This window comes from Typopeltis vanoorti, chromosome 22 (assembly GCF_054136105.1).
Source record: "Typopeltis vanoorti isolate ZY-2024b chromosome 22, IOZ_Tvanoo_1.0, whole genome shotgun sequence".
Taxonomy (NCBI): Eukaryota; Metazoa; Arthropoda; class Arachnida; order Uropygi; family Thelyphonidae; genus Typopeltis; species Typopeltis vanoorti.
In genome coordinates, this window is record NC_143570.1 from 48,584,251 (window position 1) to 48,603,296 (window position 19,046).

Below are 19,046 nucleotides of genomic sequence, written 5' to 3' on the forward strand. Positions count from 1 at the left end.
TTTTATTCCGTATTATTCCCACAAAATTAATCTTCTTTTATGAAGATTAATCAGCATTGTCCGCGTTGATTCATTAATTAATATGAGACAGGTCAACTTTAAAGCAGGCAATTAATATTTTGTGATCTTACTACAATAAATCATTGCAGGTCGAAGAAAGTGTACTGGATTTTCTTATGAAGACTACATTTTTGTTAAACGAAGATTGTCAAGTTTCGCAGTCGCATTTAAATCCGGTTCGCTCTTAATAACTGCCTATCTGGATTTACATTCAATTTTATTTTTTGTACGAATTTTTCAGTGCACGTTGCTCACATTTCCTATTAATGCTATTTTATCCACTGATTCAATGACCTGAAATAGTACATTGCTTTTTGGTTTTCTTAACTCATTTTTTTTCTTTTTTCGTCTGGATGGAAATTTCAAAGTCAACCTATTCGATTTTAAAATTTTGATTGCCTCAAAATTAAAATTTTGATGAAATTTTGATTCCCATCTCTTTCCTTGCTTCTGTTTGGCCAATGAGTGGTTAACAATTCTTTTACTTTTTGCTTGTTTTCTGGAATATAAGACCGTAGACAAGGTCAATGTTTTAACCATAAATCCTCCTGGATTTGTATGTAATGTTATGAATGATGCACCGCATCTTTTAAATACCAATACATATCCAATCCTGTGCACCCTGTTATTGTTCGTGAGACTATTTTTATTTATCATGAAACAATTGTGTACATGGTCGTTCCATGCCAAAGTTTTCAAGTGTAGAGCTTATTTTGAGATTAATTTAATTACATTTCAAAGCATAAAATATAATTTTTCACTTAAAACAAGCTTCATAACTAATTTATATTGTTCATTTTTTAGAGTGCCATGACGGTTATGTGACCTTCGAACTGGTTACCGGATATGTATATACTGCACCAGACGATACATTTGGTTTGTTACCTGGAACTCTGCATCTAACGGACTGCCTTGCACATTGCCGGAACAATGATTCCTGTCAGTCTGTTAATTTTGAGACTGGACTCTGCGTATTGTTTACTTCCAGCGCCACCCAACGACCAGGAGCCTTAACTGTTTCTCAGTTTCCGGTATTCACCATCTACGCCCATAAGATCTGTTTACCAGGTAATGTCATTAAGTGATTATCTTAAATATATAAATGTTTATACTTTAAACAATGTAATATGGCCATTTGTTGTTAAATATTATTTATAAATATAACGCTATAAAATAAGCTGCTTCAACCATTTCTAGCCATTTTTTCTTTGATTCCGAAGAGTTAAAAAAAAAAAAAAAAATGAAACAAATGATATTAAAATTACAAATTGAAATTAGATATTTCATACATAATATAAAACGGTCATATAGTGAATTTGTATTTTTAAACAATTATTAAACGGGAACTATCCTATCCCTCTCGTCCGTCCTAGGACGGGTTGAGTCCCCTCCTAATGAGAGTTTACTAGCGTATTAATGCAGCTGGTTCGCCACTCCTCTGCTGCATCCCCTAAGGGCAATATTTATCATTGTAAACTGTGTGTGTTCACGGGGCCAGTTTGCCTGCTTGCGGGATGAAAAACCCCAGATAAACTTGGGAGAAAAACCCTGCTGTTCACGCCCAAGATCGGCTAACTTGTCTATGGCTGAGGAAGATCCTTAAGCTCCTCACGTCGTCGACGGGAATCGAGCCTAGGATACTCGTTCCCTAGGCATATGGTTGCAAAGAGCATAGCCACTAGGCTAACCGCGCGGATTTTCGGGAGCTACTATAAGTTATTTATCAATTGTATAGTTTCAGATATGTTAATTTTGTTTTCCTATTGGGCGTTAACTCAAATTCAGTATCGAATTAACACAGATATAGACAAATTGGAAAACCCTTTAGTGTTTGATATATCATTAAAAAATCCCTAAAACATTTTATAAAACTGTTAAACTTCCGCCTATCGAAGTAATCCAAAAGATACCAGTTTAGCAGATGCGCATTGAATTTGGCTTTCTGATCCATCTCTGTAGTCATTAATTTTCTGAGAGTTTTCAATTTGCTCTTTCAGGTTTTGTCAGTCGAGTGTAGTGGTTGCTGATAAGAAGAACAAACCTTCTGCTGAAAATTTATTCTTCTGGCTATTAGAACAACAGTTCTTTTTAAGAGGATTTCTTATATTTGAAATATAAGAAATCCTCTGAACACTTGTTCGAAACAAGTGGCTCCTAACTTCTCACTACTTCAAAATATTTCGTTCATTTCAGCCAACATTAAAGAAACATAATTACTCTAATGATCAGCTGTCGTTAGATGCTAATTCTCAAAACTGAACATGATAATTTAAGACTTCGGGCGGCATTTTAATTACTTTCCGATTGTTGGAGAAAGAAACATTAATTGGAATCTCCTTCATCAGGCGATGTTTTGTGGACTTTTATTATCTTTTTTTTTCAAACAGAATGAAATCAAAATAATGTAAAGGGAAGATTTCATTAGAAACTTTTTTCCCCACCGAACAGACACAAATGCGCTTCTTACATAGTGAAAGCATTTTCTATTAAAAAATTAAATAAAATAAAAACTGTAGAAAAGACTTCAGTAACTTAATTCGTGAACCTCCCAAGTGCAATAAGGTGATCTGTAGCGAAATAATATACATTGCATTATTTATATATATAAAAAGACATACAAATAGGTTAACGATGCAATCGATCACAAATTGGAAAAATGCGTTTTGACAAACTACCCAAATTTATTTTTCTTAACTTTGCAATGCAAATAATCCGACTGGTGCCAAAATTAAGCACTGAATACATTTAAAAGAACATAAATAGCAGTTTTATGGTCTTTCTAGAGCGAGGGTGTAACATAATTTCGTCTCATTTCATGCTCCTGCCAGTAGCTCGATTAAAACGAAAATTGTCGTGTTTTGACTAGTATTTGTGTGTATTCAGTTATTATCATCATAAACAGATGTTTTTCTTTCGTTAAGCACCAAAAACATAAATAAAGATACATTGCATGTATCAGGTAAAAGTATGTGGATGTGGGAGAATTCAAAGACCACGACTAAGGATTCGAGAGTCTGTAAGCAGAATAATTTCTTATAGTATGAATGAAAAGATAATTTGATTATGACAAAGCACTAAAAATAAGAAAATAAAACAAATACCATATAAGTTTCCAAAATTAAACACGTTGGAATATAAACAAATTTTTTGCGACAATATTACTTCGCCAGCCATTCCAAAATCCAATCTTCTGACTGGTATGTTAACTTATGTAGGTAAATTAACTTTAAATTAATTGCTATGACAGTTTCTAAAATTAGACATGATTTAAATTGAAAAGCAAGACAGGTACGCAGTCATCTCACTGTAGAATTGCATATTACAAACGTGCTTTTTTTTTTTTTTTTTTTTTTTTGGAAAATCAATTCTAGCGTCAGTCATCATCACCGAAGAATTCAAATTTTCATTTCTTCCGTTACCAAGCTCAGAAACGAAGAACTGTACTGAATGACATTCATTTTCTGAAGTAAAGCAAGCATCGTGTAAGTCAACGGTTTATAGTTGTTGAATCGATATAGTTTAAATAGAAAACTTAGGGAGAGATCCTTAAGATAATAGCAGATTACTTCTTATATTTCTCTTTGCAAAGAAATGAAACCACTTCCGAAATAAGAGGAGAGAGGGGATGGGGATATCGTAAAAGAAAAACAACACTACAACGAAAATGCATGATTCATTTCAATGACAAAATCAGAAAAATAAAGAGGCACCTCACAATCAGAATTAAACCTTCAAGTAATATTGAAAGACGCAAGTATATGTGCATATAAGTAATTTAGGAAACGTCGCTTACTACACCCCGAATAGCATATATTAGAATGTTAGTGGACTAAAAAAGATGATAGGTAAGTAGACTAGTTGCTAAGATATGTTTTCCATAAAGTACAGTTCATATGCTACATTTGTACAGGTGTACATGACAGAATTCCTTGCTCAGTAGATGAGCATTCCCGCAAATACGCAACTCAATTGTGCACAGCTTAAATATCTCTGTTTTATCTTTGGGGTAGAGTTCCTAGTTTAATTTAAACTTTGGCCTATCATCAGCACTCAATATGCTATAAAGATTTCAGGGGGTTCGTTATCGGGTTTTCACAAAAAACTACCATCTGCATAAATCTTTGCAACAAAGCCAAGGAAAAACATTTAAAGTAAAGAGTCAAATAAGACTATTCGGAAATTACATTATATGGCCTACTCAATGGAGACAATTTACGGTGAATAGTAACCCACTCCAATTTGGCATTTATCTGGTTGCTGGCTGAAATTTCCCTATGATTTGAGCGAATTCTTTAAGATCATATCCAATTCCCTCTCTAGTTAAACATCTATTCAACAGGATCTACTAGAATTTTATACTATTATTTCTCAATGCTTATTATAAAAATGGAACATTAAGTGGTCCTTACATCTGTTAATGTGAAGATCCGGATCAGGATTTAATGATATTCATGTCTAAAAAAAACTAGAATGTGTAACAGTCATTTTAAATATAACCTAACAAAATGTTCTTGAATTCCAAGAGATTTTAAAGGCCCTGTACTTTCTTGTCTTCATCTGTAAGAAGATTTGAAGAACTAGTCAGTCTGAGAACAATCAGTCCGTGCAATGGTGGCTTATTTCTGTTGGGCATAGATTTGGCGCAGTAGCGATATTTGCCTGTGGTTGTGCCAGTCTAAGATGTGGTTCAGTTTTCTGGTGGTTTTCAGACCCTTTCGGTCAGCTGCATGAGGCAGTGGCACGTAGGGTACTGACAAGTCTGTAGATTACTGGACGGTGGTTCGTTCGAAGGTCACTTGTTCCAAGCTTTTGAAACTTGGGGTAGGGGGAATTAAAATTTTCGTTCCTCGCTGGTCTCTGATGAAAATCAAACAGTTCGAACAGGTGCTAGGCCAGTGAAGCCGAAATGCACCAATGAAAGGCGAATATACGAGCGGACTTAATGTCTTTTAAGTACAAACCAATGCAGCTGAATTGCCGAAAGTTATATTCTCACAGACTCAAGCAAATTTAATTCTGACAATTTTAATGGATTTAATATTCTTTACTTGAATAAGTGGAAAAACTATTCCAAGAAACATCTTCGCAACAGGTCTAAACTGAAAAGAACTTCACTTTTAGGCATTAACAGGTAGCTACAATTAATTTTCTAAAGTCCATTTTAACATAGCCCATATACGGAGAAATTTTGCTCATTCATTTAATATATTGCTTGGCTGGATATTTAATGTTCTTCCGGATTGTTTCTGTGGTGATGAGCGCCTACACCTAATTGATTCCACTTAAAGCACTCTTCCTTTTTTACAAAGGTCAAAGCATCTCTTAAAATATCACGACACGGTTAGCTTGTGGTGGTGATGACCGACTGAGACACTTTTGATTCCACGAAAGAGCATACAATGTTGCAAATTATCATCTATTAGTTAAAGAAGACGAGAAAGTTTAGTGTGGAAAGGACAAGGTCAAGATCGTTTGGATTACGGGAATTGGTAACTTATAGTAACTGATTTGAGCAGTGGGTTTAATCCTCAGATAACCTCATTACAACTTCACTGTTCTGATGTTCGTAAAATGGTTTTCTTAGCTGGGTCGAGAAACTGTATGTATGTTAAATCATGAAACACTTTCCCCTTTCCTTTTTGTATGTAATGCATTCTGAGTTGAGAGAAAAATCTAATCGATCAAAATAAAAATAATGGAATCAACAAATCGAAAACCTTTGGAGAAAAGTTTCAACTCTTCGCAACTTACTGTTAATGAAATTTCTTTAACAATAATATTTTTCATTAAACAATAGTTGCACATAATTTATTATCAAAGGTTATATTTCAACTAAAACCATGCTGAAAACATTTCCCAAAACATTAATCAGCAACGAGCTTATGTAACTAATTTACAACTCTTATCCACGAGAGGCTTGTAATTATACCGTGGGTAAAATATTTATTCTGAGCAATACTAACATCATTTATCTTTCCTGTTTCAAGTGACCATAGAAGAATAATCATAGTGTTTTTAAGTTGGCAAAAATGCCCATAAGCCAGTGAAGAGGACACTGAATTTCTCCTGAAATGTATAATTCTCTATGAACTGTAGAACAGTTTACAACATTGGAACTTATTTGGAAGAGGATAGTCGAGAATTAAATGATGGCACCGCTTTTAAATCAGCATTGCGGTTGTAAATATCGCATTCTTTAAGCGAGATTTATTTTCTTGTTCGTTGATAGTGAATCCATTCGTATCCGAACTTTTGTTGCTGTGGTAATAATTTTATGCTCAGGTTATCCATTCGGAAATAAGCAGTTACCGAGAAACATCTCCAGTAAATATAAACAGCACTCTGTCCTGTTTACGAAATGATTATACATATCTTAATTCAGTTGCATCTTAAATCTCGGAGAGAAGAAAATAATTTTCCATTTCCGCTGGTTTTTAAAAACAAAGGCACGTGTTGAATATACATATCTACTTACGATTTGAATGTATAGCTCATATACTGCTTTTCCTCCGTGCATATCTACAAACGACATTTCACATTTATTAGGTGTAATGTTTTCTGGAACTTTCTTTTATTTTTACAGTATTTAATCATATTACAACTAGTTTCAGTATACGTGAAATGTCTTTCGAACCATCAGAATTCAAATGCAGAAGTGCATGATAACAATGTTCGTTTATCATTCACTATTTTTGTAATTGGATAACAATCCAACAATTAGCAAATACAACATTCTTTGTATGATAATATTTGAAATTTAATGTATGCTTATTTGGATAAACAAAAAAGGATAGCTATATTAAATTACAGTTTTGGACATTTACTTGCAGTTTAATTAAGATTTAAAAAACATAAACAACTTATAACAGCATTTTACTACTTTTTTTTTTACCGGATTTATAAATACAGTCTAACATGTAACAGCAAGTAGATCTTAGATTGCCTAACGCACAAATTAATTGCGCTTGTTTGGCATAATGTTTGCACAGTGTCTTTTATGAGTAGTTCATGAACGGCGAAATAAAACAAATTTTCTGTTGTCATGGATCAAAAGTGAAGAAAACGAAGGTACCATTATAGCCCTAATGTGCAACATCCTTCAGGAGTAATTAGGTTACCTAAAAAAAAAAATAAAATAAAATAAAAAATAATAATAAAAAATAATAAAAATAATAAAAAAAAAGCGTGTGTTTTGTATTTTTTTTCGTATAAAAAATATTCAGAATATCTATTATCTCTACTCTTTCTCTAATGACTATTTAATGTTGCCCGGATGCAAATTGCCTAAAATTTCATTAGTCTCGACTAATACGATCAATGAAATACAAGAAATAATGATAGGGGAAATGGGGGTAAATTTCCACATAGCAATGTGATTAATTTTGTTTTATAATTGTTAATTATATGGCAACAAAGCCACTTTTTATATACAAACATATCCCCTATACTATACTATATCCACTATACAATGCCAGCCTGGTTGGCCGAGTGGTTAGTGTATCCGCTCTCCAGCCAAAAGGCTGCGGTTTCGAATCCCCCGTGGACATGGATGTTTGTGATTGTCTGTGAAAATAATAGTGGTGATGGTTGGCGTTGCTGTGGAATCTACAGTGTAGATGATGAAGGTAGTTGCGATTGGTGGAGATGGAGAGTTTTAAAGTAGGTGCCCTCCCTTGATGAGTCTTTGGACTCCCTGGAGGTGTTACGTAATAATAATAATAAAAAATTGTTCATATTACACTCGGGTGATTTAGAAACAAAACAGAGCAATCTGAACAATCTGATTTTCCCTTCTCTTGAGGCAAAAAAAAACTTTTTTCTACCAAAATAAATCGATATTTTAGTTACGGGCAATGCTTTAAATAATCATTATTGCAAGCGTTAATGCTGTTGACAGCAGACATTAGAACTCAGAAATCGACCACGTCAACAAAAAATCTTTCCAGCAAGTCTATTATTATATTTCAAATAAACACAGAACCAAATAGTTTTAGGTTCTGTGTTTATAATAGTAACTAGATGAGAAGATAGATTATCGCAACACTCATACTTATATGTTCGACTTATTTGTCCTGATTCTTTTTTCTCCTTCCTCCTTTTTCTATCTATTTACTTAACTTGGCCCCTGAATTCAAAGGAAGACAGATGCCAGAGATTTCACCAAATATGTCAAAAGGAGAATATGGTGTCGGGAAATGGAGAAGATGCATCACTGTGATTATGAACCGGATTACAAATTATTCAGTGCTTCGAACGACTTGGGTATATAAATACATCCGCACATTTTTGAAAGCAGAGAAAGAGAAGTTTTGAATTTTAAAAGAATAGCGCGGTATCAATTCTTTTCCGGTTGCCGGATTCTATTCGACTGTATAATAAATGCTGTACAGGAAACCATCTTGAAATAAGCATAATTAGTTGTAAGTTAGTAGGAGTGCTGCTTATGATATGGGATGACTTGAATACAGTTAAAGTTGCAGCCTATTATTGTAGTACTACTAAGAGTATTTCATATGGCAGTGAGTTTAAAGCCAACTGATGTGATGTGGAATCTAACAAGATCAATTACATGGTGGGGGTTTTGTCACAGATCTGGTGGATTGGTTGCTAGTAATGAAGAATTGCATCACCAAATAGAAAACGATGAGCGCGAAAACAGTAATTATAATGAGTGACTTCAATTATCCAAATATTTATTTCGGTAGCAGTAGATTCTCTTGAGAAGAATGAAAATGTATTTATTGAGTTGTTGCAGGACAACTTCCTCAAGCAGCATGTAAGAGAAGGAACTCGAGGTCAAAGAGTATTAGATTTGATTATATTGTCAGAGGGCATTTCAGTTAACGATGTAACTATTCTGCCTTCGGTTGATGACAGTGATCATACGGTACTCACTCGGGAAGTGACTAAGTTTACGAATGTTCCATTCAGAAAAGGTTACATGATGAACTACAGAGCAGGTAATTATGAACTACTGATGAGTATCCTGAGTTCACTGGAATGGGATCGGTAGCTGGATCGGAAGAATATCGACAGTGCATGGAAAGTAATACTTAAACGATGCGATATCAGAATGTGTCCCGAGAGCTAGAAGAATAAATAGGGTAGGAATCAAATGGATGTGTGATCTTATTAAGCAAAGGATTCGTAAGAAAAGGATGATGTTGAAGGAATACCATTTGCATAAGGATGACGTCAGTTACGAAAATTATAAGAAGCAAGCTAGAATAATCACAACTGTTGGAAAGAAAACAAAGGCTCTGCGTGCTAAAGATAACCCACAAGAAATCTATTGATATGTTGCAAATAAAAGAAAGAATGAATATGAAAGAATAACTCTTCCAAATACAGATGCAGAAGAGGTTGTTCAACTAATGAATCTGTGTGTGATTCTGATATGATTCTGTGTGATTCGGATATGTTGGAGAGAGTGTGTGCAAAGGATAGTGTTAAAATGATATCAGGATTGTGGGATGCTGATTATGAAGAAGACAGATTGAGAATTTCTAGACTGCAGACACTAGGAAACAGGAGAAAGAGAGGTGATATGATTTGAGACATGAACTTCGAAAAGGGTCATAGGGGATTTCAATTGAAAATTTTCAATTAATGGAGGTTGGGGAAAGGACAAGAATGTATCCTTGGAATTTGAGAATGAACGCTAAGAACGGGGGGTGGGATGAGGGCTAGATTTTTCTCTCAAAGGATATTGTGTGATTGGAATGGATGCCATTGGATGTTTTTGAGTGCAAGCAGTCTGAATGAATTCAAGTATAGATACGATAGCTGTTGTGTGTAGTATGTGGCGTCCCTCGATAAGTCCCTGAATTCCTGGAGGCCTCTCTTAATAATAATGTTTTTCGTTTACCAGCTCGATTTCATTATAACTGCATCTAATTTCAAAAGCATTGATGGAGAGGAATATCATTGGGATGCAGCTTCCTTTGCTCCTCCGATATCGACGATACCCCATTCCTTTGGTAAGATCTTAGTTCGAATTCCATCTTAGAAAGCGAAGAAAACCATCATAAGGATTTTCAACTGTAAGTGAGTTAGCAAGTCTCATAATGGTTGTCAGGGGTTTTCATTCCCCATAACAGAAATACGCAGATATTTGACAGGCGATACATATACCTGAACATATTCTTGAACACATATTTATATTATTTTCCTCCAGAACAACAGCTAAATGCTAATTTATTTTCATTAGATTCACTCACTCATTATGCATGTCATTAAAAAAAGATGAAATCCTGTCCACCTTGACAAAGATTTAACTTAAAATGCTTTAAAATAATTAAAAGATAGCACATTAAAACACTAAGTAACGAAACAGAGCGTCGACGAGTTATGAAATCCATTTAGGTTTGTTTAAATGTTAATTGATACTTAAGAAACGATTCTCATATAGTTTTAGATAATTAATGATTAGCTGCAGTGGCTTTTACAAAAGACAAACCATTTATTTGATTTAGCAATATAGGAGGAACGAACGTCATTCAATACTTTTTAATATAACTTGCTGGTACACGGTTCAGAGCGAACACAGGGCGAACAAAGGTAGTACGTATGCAGTGGTTCTAAAGTGGACCTAACAAATGATATCGATTTAATTGAGTTTTAGATGGTAACTCCAAATTAGTGTAAGTATTTGGAATTGAACTAATTTGGAGGTTATTTTCACCATTCTCATCCAAGACGGTTTCGGTTCCATGGATTCTTTTTCTCCATTCAGTTCTGTCCTCTGCCAGCATTGCCATCTACTTGGAATGAGCTCAATCCTAAGTGGATCTTTAAGGCTTCACGCCATCATCTCAGTCTTCCACTACCTCAGTCGCCCCGAACTCTTTCGTAGAGAAGGACATAAGGCAGTCTTCCTTTGCGCATCCTGGTCATGTGTCTAAACCACCGTAACTGTCTTTGGTGTAGCATATTTAGAAATGTTATCAGTGTAACCCAACTCTTCCCTTACTTCATCATTTGTATTTTTTAGTCTTCATTGTGCCATCGATTCTTCTTAAGCACTTTCCTTCAACACCTTTTTAATCTGTCTTCTTGTTTGCTAGTGATCCAACTCTGCTGAATACAGTACCACAGGAAGGATTATCGAGGTAGAGTTAAGTATTGAGGCTATGGCTAATTTTTTTTGTTTGTTTGTTTCTCCTTATTTTATCAAATTTGTTAATTGCTGACCATCATGGAAGTCTGTCTAGTTTTCGTATGACTTGGATCTTCAGTGATTAATGAACCGAGATAATTGAAACTGTTCATTTATTCTAGTCTATTATCATTTATTTTAAATTGATATATTTTCAATGTGCTCATTACCATAATTTGGTCTTATCCAGATTCATCCATACGTTGTACTCATTGCTTGTTAGATTTATATTAGAAATCATAGAATCAGAAAATTTAGGTTCTGTAATTTATCGGCTGTCAGAATATCATCCACATATTTTTAGCGAGTGATGGTTCTTCTGTTGCCAGGTTGAACAATTAGGGAGAAGGTCAGCTCGAATTTTGCTAATGTCTATGTGCGTTTATAGCAATTTCTAATTAAACTCATTAGGTATATGGTTTCCGTCATTTACAGTATAATGAGTGTTTCTATCATACAGTTTGTATCTACTGAATCAAGGGCTTGCTTAGTCGAAGATTGTGTTTTACTTTTCTCAATTTAAATCGACTAGTCTAAAACGAAGATTGTATCACTGGTCCCTTCTTCCACCTCTGAATCTCATTTGTTTTCTTGCATTACTTTATCATACCCTTTTTATTCATTCTGTTTTGACTTATTCTAATATCTTGTAAGCATGGCTCAGAAATGAGCCATGCTTACAAGATAATTACAAGGTCTAATGTTGTCGAATTTTCTTTATCTCCTTTTTTATATATTGGAATGATTTTACTAAGCTTCCATTCATCAGTAATTTCCTCTTTCTCTAATATTAGGTTTTATAAATAATTCAGGTATTATTTATTCCCTTCTCTTACTCCCCCCCCCCCACAGTTCTTTTAGGACTGTCCAGTCCAGGTGCCTCTTCATTGATTTTATTACCGTGATAATTTCACTTTGTAGAATATTTGGTTTGGATTCTGTTTTATCCATCTGTGCAGTGTCATGGGCCTGATGGTGTATACTTTTATTTTTGAGTAATTACGAAAAGCAATTCTGCTAGATTTTTTTTTCTTTTTCTGTAAAACGAAGATTGCATCACTGGTCTATTCTTCCATCTCTGTCACCTTGTCACAATTGATCATAGATATGGGGTAAGAGGTGTAGCTTTATACAATTTTGTTGTGTACAGGGCTCTGGTATCATTTTCCTTTTTCAGTCAACCACGCTGTCTATTTTTCTCTGCATTATTTGTCTACTTGATTCTTAAGTAAATTATAAGAGGTTCTGTTTCCAGGAGTATTTTTACTGATGGCTTGTTTTTCATTCTCTCTTCCCATCTCTCTCTCTCTCTCTCTCTCCCTCTTTAATAGCGCTAAAATGTCTTCAATGATCCATACATGGTTGCTGCTTCTGAAATAACCCAGGATCCGAAGCAGTTGTCCATGTCTTCTCTAATTGCCCAAGTTTCCCTGTAACCATTTCTTCACAGTGATGCTTAGTTTTTAAGTAGGTTGATGTCTATCAGTTTCACTTCAAGATGCTATTTTCTTCTTGACAAAGTTGATATTTATTTTGGCGGGCGGTAAGTAATTCGTAGTGGGTGTCCACATCTATTTTCTTGAGCTTTCCCCATGAGAGGAGGTTATTATTAAGAACGTAATCCAGAATTAATGAAATGCCACATAGATACTTTAAAAAAATTGTTAATGTGTGCTAGCCTGACTGGTTGGCCTAGTGGTTAGCGTATCCTCTCTCCGACCAACAGGTCGTGGGTGCGAGTCCAGCCTTGGGTATGGATGTTTGTGATTTGTCCCATGTGTGGAAAAGACATTTGCGACCCTACCACTTCTGGTAGAAAGCTTCACTCCCAAAACCCTAGGGTGCGGGAATGACCATACGCCCAGTGATGTCATATGGGAATAACTAAATGCGTGTTAAATTTGGTTTGTGTAAAAGAGAGAGAAACTCATCAACTAATATCTCACTTCCGCATAGATATTACGAATATGTTGACACCTTCCTGGGTTTGATCAGTGATGGGGAATTCACCTGAGAGCTTAAACATAGCGAGAAAATAAGAAGTAATCCGTCACTTTCAGGCTTCATATTTTTATTTTATGACTAAGCATTCGCTGATGGGTGTGAGCCCCCATTCTTGTGACCAATTTGCACATCCATGTCACCAAAATCTCACTGGCAGCATTCAAGTTCTCTTATAATTACTGTCCGAATGAAGCCACTTTTCCCGTCTCTTGTTTTTTTTCCCTTCATATCGTGCATCAAGTAAGCAAAGTGTAAGATAAGTGGCTCTCCTCAGTCTCCACTCCCTGTTTCTCATAGGAAATAACCGAAATGCGAGCCCCTTATTAGGCTGTGGAGATGAAAAACTGTTTCATGGCTTCTTGAAGGATAGATTTAGAAAAACAAAATAAAATCAAGGATGACGCTCTTCCTGGTCAGCGAACTTCATGTAACACTTACGATTAATCCTTGTGACACTCCCACAATAACAAAAGTTAAGTGCCTTCATACTACAGAAGTCGAGGGTAATTTAAAATGCCTCTTCTTGAAATTCAAGAAGGGGGTGAAAACCATTTAGTTAACGCCATTAGTCCAAAAATGAATGTCAATGGTATATATACATGCCAACTTACAGAGTAAAACAATTACAGCCACCTAGCAACAAAATGAAATAGACAAAGTTGGAGTATTTGCTACTATTACTGTAATGGTGGTAGTAATAGTATAGTAATATTACTACTATGAATATTATTTTTAAAATATTCAGAGTTCCATCCACTGTTAGCAATATACGGTACGTCATAGTCATTAGACTGATAAGTTTTGACGAGTTTTTCTAACTTCCTCTGTCCAGTCTGCAATATTTCTAAGGAAGAAAGTTATGAAACTCGTCATTGTATTCCAGAAAGCATTTATCGGCGCCAAACACACGGATTAAATAACACTTGCCTAGCTGTAATGATGACGGCCATTCAGTAAGCTAAATGATCATGTAGGAACCACTGCTGGCGCCTGTCATTAAGGACGCTGCAGATGTTAACGGGGCTCTCTCCGTTCACACCGAAAAGAGCAATTTCAGAGGATATAATAACTGACATCTTGATCTGTTTTCAAGTTTTGAGCATGCCGGGTTGTGTATCGTGGTCATTAGAGGAAAAGTACTGAGCCTTAATTATCAACAAAAAAATGGTACTTCCAGTTAGCAGCGTGAAACAAATTAAGTGATTTTAAAATTCTTCACTAGCATTCTCTTGCTAAGCCTACATCGGTACATTCCGTTCTGATCATCCGTAGAATATCTATTTGATAAATTATTTGGGAAAAGACAAGCGGAAATATTTGCATTAATGCACTTAATACAATTAAACTGAAACACGTATATTTTCTGTTATATTAGTAGTATAGTATAATCTAAATACATTAAATTGTTGCAGTGATCAGCAGTGTTATGTCATTGATAGCCTCAATCGCCACTTCCAAAACTATTAGATCCACACCAGACATTTTCAAGATTTCTTACGATGATTCTGGGTAAGGTGTAGTAGGGAGGGATCCTATCAGTTACTCATGTTTGAAATGATCATGTTGGAAAAAATCTGTTTCTGAGAGGGGGTCGAGGAATTCAGATTGAATTATATTATTTACAACTGTCTGGTTTTTTTTTTTATGGAGGTCAGTTTAATACAGAAACTAACTTAAAAAACCTTAATATAAGGCTCCAGCGAATTGTTAACCATCCTTGTTCCACTTTCTGTTGCATGTGTTAATACAGGAGCTGCGGTTGCCCAGCACCCGTTTACAAAGCAACTGCAAACATATCGAACTGGCTTCTATTCATCCTCTTTTATCTAATTCACCTCTCCTCTCGAACAGCCTTCCTCAAGAAGTATTCTCAAACAACAACTAGCAACTCTTAAAAAAAAAAAAAAAAAAAAAAAAAAAGTGTAAAATTCTATCTCATTCCTCATTTGTACTCCAGCTAATGTGCTTATACGTCTCTCGACCTCTCCAGTATGGGATCAATATTTAAAAAAATATATTATTTAGTTCGAAATACCGCTGCTCTTTCTTAGAGTTTCAGGTTGGTCTCCCTCTTCCTCCCTTTCTGTTAATATTACATAGAATCAGTATTACACACTGACAGAAGACGAGACTTTTTCATGCCGTTGTTAATTTTAGCAATCATGGGAAGCGCACATCTTCGGTAACGTATTCGATAATAAACTATTAATTTGTAATATTTAAGAAAAATCACTTGAAAGTAGTACTGCGACTATTATTACTCGTTAATTTCGTTGCGTTTCGTTCGTCTCATAATAAACCATATTACAGCGAGATTGAATAATTGTTTTATTTGTCAAGCCAGTTAATATTTAGAATAAAATGTATCTACTCTTCCCAGATTCGTTAGAATTTTTAATTTCGCCAATTAAACGAAGTTTGTAATAAATTAAAAAAAAATGCATTGATAATATCGGTTATTTCCTCAAATTTTCTGTAAATTTCAGAATCCAATGACTCACTCCCAATAACTTAAACTAAGTCATCACAATATCTACTCTTCCATTCTGTAACATATGTCTGCTGTTGAATATCTGACTAGCAAGATGCAGGAAGCAGTACTATTTCGATATTATTTATAAAATGCTGGGATTCTTTGTGAAAGTAGTAGGATTTAAAGAAGCGCAACAAAGTCCAGAAAAGTAAAAACTTTTAATGTGTAATCTTAGAAGTAGACAGAGTTACATTGACTATCTCAAAATCCAAGTCAGGATTTCTTTGCTGTTTAAGGATTTGTTCTCCCAGCTGAATGACTTTTCTTTTTATTCAATACACAAAGACGAAACATGTTTCGCCAAAGATTATCCTGGGATTACCCAAAGAGGCTCGAATGCCATAACGGTATGCTGTTCATAGGGTCACCACACTTCGCGTCAGCTTTCGTACGGTAATTTATAAAACCAGTCATTCAAGGGCATCGTCGCAAGACAAGTTATCTGTCTACCTTAGACCCTACGAAGGTGTAGTAAAGATGTTCCCTTCGCTTCCTTCCTTTCTCTTGTAGGTAACAGTCGGCCATTGCTCCAGTCCTTAAGAAGAGACTCATAAGCTTTTAAGTAAAGAAAAGTAGGAAGAGGGGGAAAGGAATATAATAAGAGAAATTCCTGTAAGGCAGGAGAACTTCTTTGGCGGCCCGTTTCATTTCCGAAGTTCTCTTCCGGCTGTTGATAACAAAAGTAGAAACTCCTCATGCATGCAAACCAAAAGGTCTTTGAAGGACTAAAGAAATCGAAAGAATCCAAGGAAGTGTCTGAACTACAAATTTATGATACATATTAGATAAGGTAAAAATAACTGGAATTAAGCTAATGAGGTATTTATAATGTTGTTTGAAAGAACTGTGTTAAATTGAATAAAGGTGTTTTTATTTTTTATTTTTAGTGCTCCTATTACCGTGTTAGATGCTTATCTTTGCTGAGAGTAATTTCGATTTGGTGCAAAATTGAAAGTTCAAATTTTGTATACACATAATATATCAAAAATAAGAGAAAAGTAAAAAGAGAGAAAATGTATGTACTTGACTACAAGCAGTCTTTAAATTTTAATCATTCTCTCAGAAGACGATGCGAAGCAGTTAAGATGTTATAAAAATACGAACAGCCAACTAATACCTATTTTTTGAGGAGGAGGAAAGTACAGAAAAATATCAACGATATACATTTCTTCGGTAATAAAAATAAAAAAAAAGAGAATGTGAAGAAATATCAACAACAATGTGCGCTTATACTCTGGGAAAAAAAAAAAAAACGCAGAAAATATATAAACGAGTTTGGTCCACCATGATCACAAACCTGTTTTCCTTAACTATGCTTTAAGTTTGATCTTAAGTTTGTTATTTGAGAAAGTGAATAGCTGAGATTTTCATTTCCTAGATTATTTAATACCCAATGTAACTGTTTTAATTTATTAGTCAATTCTTACCATAGGATAAGAAAATTGAACCCCGTACTGAATGAAAAAGCAATTCATATGGATTTCTGATGCTTTTCTTAAACGTTTAGCTCTTGATTCATTCTATTTTCCGTGAAGAGAGTTTTATTTTCTGTCGTTCAGTTTGAACCTAACGTATTTGCTTTCATAAAAATTTTACGATTGGACTAGGAAATAGAGGAATAAAAAAATAACATACAATAAACTACACAACGACACCTTGTTTAAAATTCCGTTCTCTTGATTAAATAATTTCAAAGAAAAATAACCTTATAATTAAACAAGGAATAGGGTTGTTAATGTTTAACGTATATTATCGTCATTTCCTATTATTTATTATGTTGCATTTTGTTCTATTTTTCGATCCAGTCTCATAAGGGTTCGAATACGAACCCGTTCAAAGAAACAGATAGCAACGAAAAAAGCCCCTGAAACATTTCCGTATAGTTTAGATCCCCAACCCTCTTCTGGAAGCTGAACCATCTAATCTGTCTGCTGAGTCCTGAGTAAGACTACCAACCAAGTACATTTGTCATTTTTAATGGCCTGGCTACAAAATGAGGCAACTTGTTTATTTCTTGTTGGTGTTCCCCCATCCCCATGTACAGATCAATACTAATGAAGTAGGATTACTGCACAGCACCTAAATATTTTCTTTGTGGTTCCGATACTCTACGCAAAATAGATAGCTGTAAATTTAACAAAGACTTTATTTCGAGACTAACTTGAATTAAGCATTTCATGTTATCGGAAGGCCTTCGCTACTTGACAGTTGCTATTTTGTGCTCCGCTGCTGAACTCAGAGTAGCGGGACATCTTCGTGAACGCACTTGCATTCGACGAAGTAATGGAACCAAGATCCAGAAGAGATGTACGAAACGAAACGAGGACACAAATCAGTTGTAACTGAGAGCACTTAAACAACATTCGATATTAAATACTCAATGGAAACTCGCATTTAAATATTTAGAAGTAATATTTCATATTACCTCTAAATATTTAATTGGTCCGCTTATATCAATCCAAGCTCGGATGCAATCCCAACAACCTGTTTGAGTAATTCATTTGCAGTTTAATTTATTTCTCTGAACTTATCCAAGTCTTCCACTTCAGGGTTCTCTCTCTACGTGCCTCAATTGACAATGATGTTCAAATAACAACGCATTATAATGGCGTATTGCACAAAAATGAACAATTATTGCCGATCCTCGAAAAAGATAATTTCTACAATAATCTAACGCTAGGTAGATACTCAATCAGTTTGCTTCTGGAATTAGTCTGATAACGTTTTAGTTGGGCTGGAATCGCAGCCGTTTGAGATTCTGTCGTTATGGTATGAGAAAACAACATCACTCTACGATTTGAACACGCTTCTAATATTTTTGCCACCTCTAATAGGCAACGATGGATAGCTATTTTCACTCACCAATTTTTTTTATTATTATTCACATCACGTATACAAATTCTACATATTAGACTATTCAACTTGTATAATTATGACTATTTCAAAATACAATTCAATGCACAATACAATGTTACAAAATAAAATTCAAGTATTACTATCATATTCTGTTGGTACTAATACTTATTTTGGCTATTATTTTATTATGGTTAATAATATATTTCGAATGGTTTCATAGTTATGATAAGTAACTGGTTTAGAGTAATGTAAGTTAGTTAATGCAAATACGTGGGCCGTATTTGCATTAACTAACCAAGGGCCGTAGCCATAGTGGTTACTAGAAAAGTAATTAGCTCAAAACAGACACTGAGAGTGCGGGGACCGCATCTAAGAGGGTTCCCTTACCAATTATAATAATGTACACGTTGATATTTTAATTTCTAATTGAATGAA

General features: G+C 34.7%; 1 protein-coding gene across 1 annotated transcript in view; it reads left to right on the forward strand.

Annotated features, from left to right (window-relative positions):
* Positions 1–19,046, forward strand: part of LOC150094405 (uncharacterized) — a 184,784-nt gene that overhangs the window by 33,891 nt on the left and 131,847 nt on the right. The window contains exon 2 of the mRNA XM_090412461.1: positions 865–1,128. Within this exon, the coding sequence (XP_090268587.1) occupies positions 865–1,128 (264 nt within the window). The remainder of the gene's footprint in view (positions 1–864; positions 1,129–19,046) is intronic.